The sequence below is a fragment of the Galeopterus variegatus genome, unplaced genomic scaffold (genome assembly GCF_000696425.1).
Source record: "Galeopterus variegatus unplaced genomic scaffold, G_variegatus-3.0.2 Scaffold3057, whole genome shotgun sequence".
In the NCBI taxonomy this organism is placed as follows: domain Eukaryota; kingdom Metazoa; phylum Chordata; class Mammalia; order Dermoptera; family Cynocephalidae; genus Galeopterus; species Galeopterus variegatus.
Genome location: NW_007729168.1, coordinates 144 through 2,645, shown reverse-complemented (window position 1 = coordinate 2,645; position 2,502 = coordinate 144). Strand labels below are relative to the sequence as shown.

The window sequence follows — 2,502 nt, the reverse complement described above, 5'->3', positions numbered from 1 at the left end:
ATATCATCTTATATCTTGACACCAACCTTGTCAGATAGGTGGACATTAATTTTGTTTTACAGATGAGAAAACTGAGGCACAAACCAATTAAGTAGTTTGCCTAAAGTTACGTATCTACTAACAGGTGAGCTAGAATTAAAATCTAGGCTTGTCTGGCTCCCAAGTCCCTATGTTTTATATCAGGTGTAGGCTGCCCAGTTCACATTTACTTATGACAATGAAGTTGCACTAATGACTTTTATTATTAAACTAACTTATAGGATTTAAGTTCTACCACAGTTCTATAAGATGCACTGCTGAATCTACAATGCAGAGGCGTAGGGCTAGGGAGCACAATGCAGAGGCGTAGGGCTAGGATGATTCTACAATAATGGTGAAAATACAACAAATCTGCATGGCTAACAGGCCAAGTTGATTTTACCACTGTACTGAATCACTGAAAAGGAAGAAAGAGAGAGAAAGGGAAGGGAAGGGAAGGAAAATAACAAACCGCAAAAATACCTGTAGTTCCTAGCACAGAATGTATTCTGACTGAAGAATTGTAAAAGGGTCCATGAAGGAGATGTCAGGATTACAAAAATTATGAAGTGTCATTTCTCAAATTTGAGAGAGAGAGAGAGAGAGAGAGAGAGAGAGAGAAGACTGTGAATAATAGCTCAGTTTTTTTAAAAAATCAAGTAATGCTGATAATTCATAACTTGCTGATTAATATTAGGACCAAAATTTATAGCCCAATTTAAAATAGTCTTACACTTTTAGTGCTTTTTCTTGTTGAATGCTATGCATAATTGTAACATTATACTATAGTCTGAGTTTTTTAAAACCTAAATCTCTGAAAATTTGATTTTTCACAGCCAGCTAGTTGAGTACCATGGATGTAGCGCTTGATACAAACTACTGCTAAAGTAATAGAAATCTGGATCGTGTGAAGGTAAGTTGTTTCAAATGCTGCCCTGCATATGACCAAACAGCATTCCGATCCTGTGAAGTGATAAACTCACATGAGAGGCATCTTGTGCTCTCTACAGAGCTTAATAGCTCCATTTGCAACTGGATTGTAGAGAACATAGAAGTGATAGGGTGGGCTGAAAGCGGCATAATGAATCAGAGCATTCAGAGGCAGCACGAGGAAGGCACTGTGAGCAATAATCCAAAGGCTGCAAACTTCCATGAGGAAACTCAGTAGCAGGAACCCTTGGCAATGACTGTCAGCAGCCAGCCACAAATGCTGAGAGCCGACCACGCGGAACCTACAAACCCTTGTTCCTTTTGTGTTTGACCGTCTATTCTGTGCCAGCCATTGTTCTTGGTACTGGAGACATAGTGAACAAGACAAGGTCCCCGCCCTCATGGAACTTACACTGAGGTGCAGAAGACAGATAATTGACAAGTAAACAAGTTATTATAATAAAATAGAGCTAGCTGCATCAATGTTTCCCCTATGCACATTCAAGTAGAAACATCCTATATACTTGATCATGCCTTAATACAAGTGTATGAAACATATAACTAGATAAAACTATTTTTCTCCAGACTAGAACCCAACTCAGTCTGGCCCACACTTACGGTCAGAGTAAAGTCATAACAGTCAGGGAGTTCCTGATGACGCACTGTCTGCAGATTAATGGCCTTCAGTTTAAATTGAAGCTCCACTGTTAGGAGTCTAGAAAACAGAGAAGATTTTAGTTCAGGGGAAACATATACACAAACATAAGTTATGGTCTCATCAACTTCCCTCACCTATGGAAGTCCAGCGTTAGGTTGAGATTATTTTCTTCTAGGGTTCCAATATGAAAAGGTTCATCTGGCTCTACAAGGAAACATTCTGCAATAGAAAAGAACAAAAATATGATATAGTACCTAAAATAAATAAATGAAACTGTGTTTTGAAAGGCTAATCCATTTAAGACCAGTTATTCACATTCTATTATTTTTCTGAATTAAGATTTTAAAAGCTAGACATCAATACCACTTGGTTTCAATGACATTTGTTTTTAAGACTTAAGTGGCTACATTTCTGGAGTGGACGGAGGGTTAGATAGAGAGAAATCTGAACTTATGTCATTAGTGTTCTATAGAATGCTATAGAATTCTTCCTGTCTTTTAAAGCCTAGATAAACTTTGAGTCCCACCCCCTCCTTTTTTTGTATCCTAAGCATAGGATCTGAAGCACTTGCAGTGCCTAAAATAAGACTGTCTAAGTTTACAGGATCTCTTTTTTTAATGTTACGTATTGACAATTTTTCCTCAATCAGCACTTTAAAAAAAAATTTTTTTTTCACAAGTTGGTACTGTTATCCTTTACTATCTGTTTTAAAAAATCCTAGTGGCTATTATTAAGAGTATGTAACTATTTATTTTTCAACATATTTTAGATACAAATTGCAAACAGAACTTTGCTAATAAAAATAAGCTGTGCTATACCAAATTCTGGTTCTCATTCTTCCCTGTCTCAACCTATCCCCAAAGATGCTGAATAGTGAAGTGCTATGGGAAGGGGGG

General features: G+C 37.2%; 1 protein-coding gene across 1 annotated transcript in view; it reads right to left on the bottom strand.

Annotated features, from left to right (window-relative positions):
- The window catches only part of MCOLN3 (mucolipin 3), a gene marked incomplete at its 5' end in the record, with an annotated part of 22,670 nt that extends 20,845 nt beyond the window's left edge, over window positions 1–1,825 (bottom strand). The window contains 2 exons of the mRNA XM_008583831.1: window positions 1,567–1,663; window positions 1,741–1,825. Of these exons, the coding sequence (XP_008582053.1) occupies window positions 1,567–1,663; window positions 1,741–1,825 (182 nt within the window). The remainder of the gene's footprint in view (window positions 1–1,566; window positions 1,664–1,740) is intronic.
- Window positions 1,826–2,502: the final 677 nt, after the last annotated feature.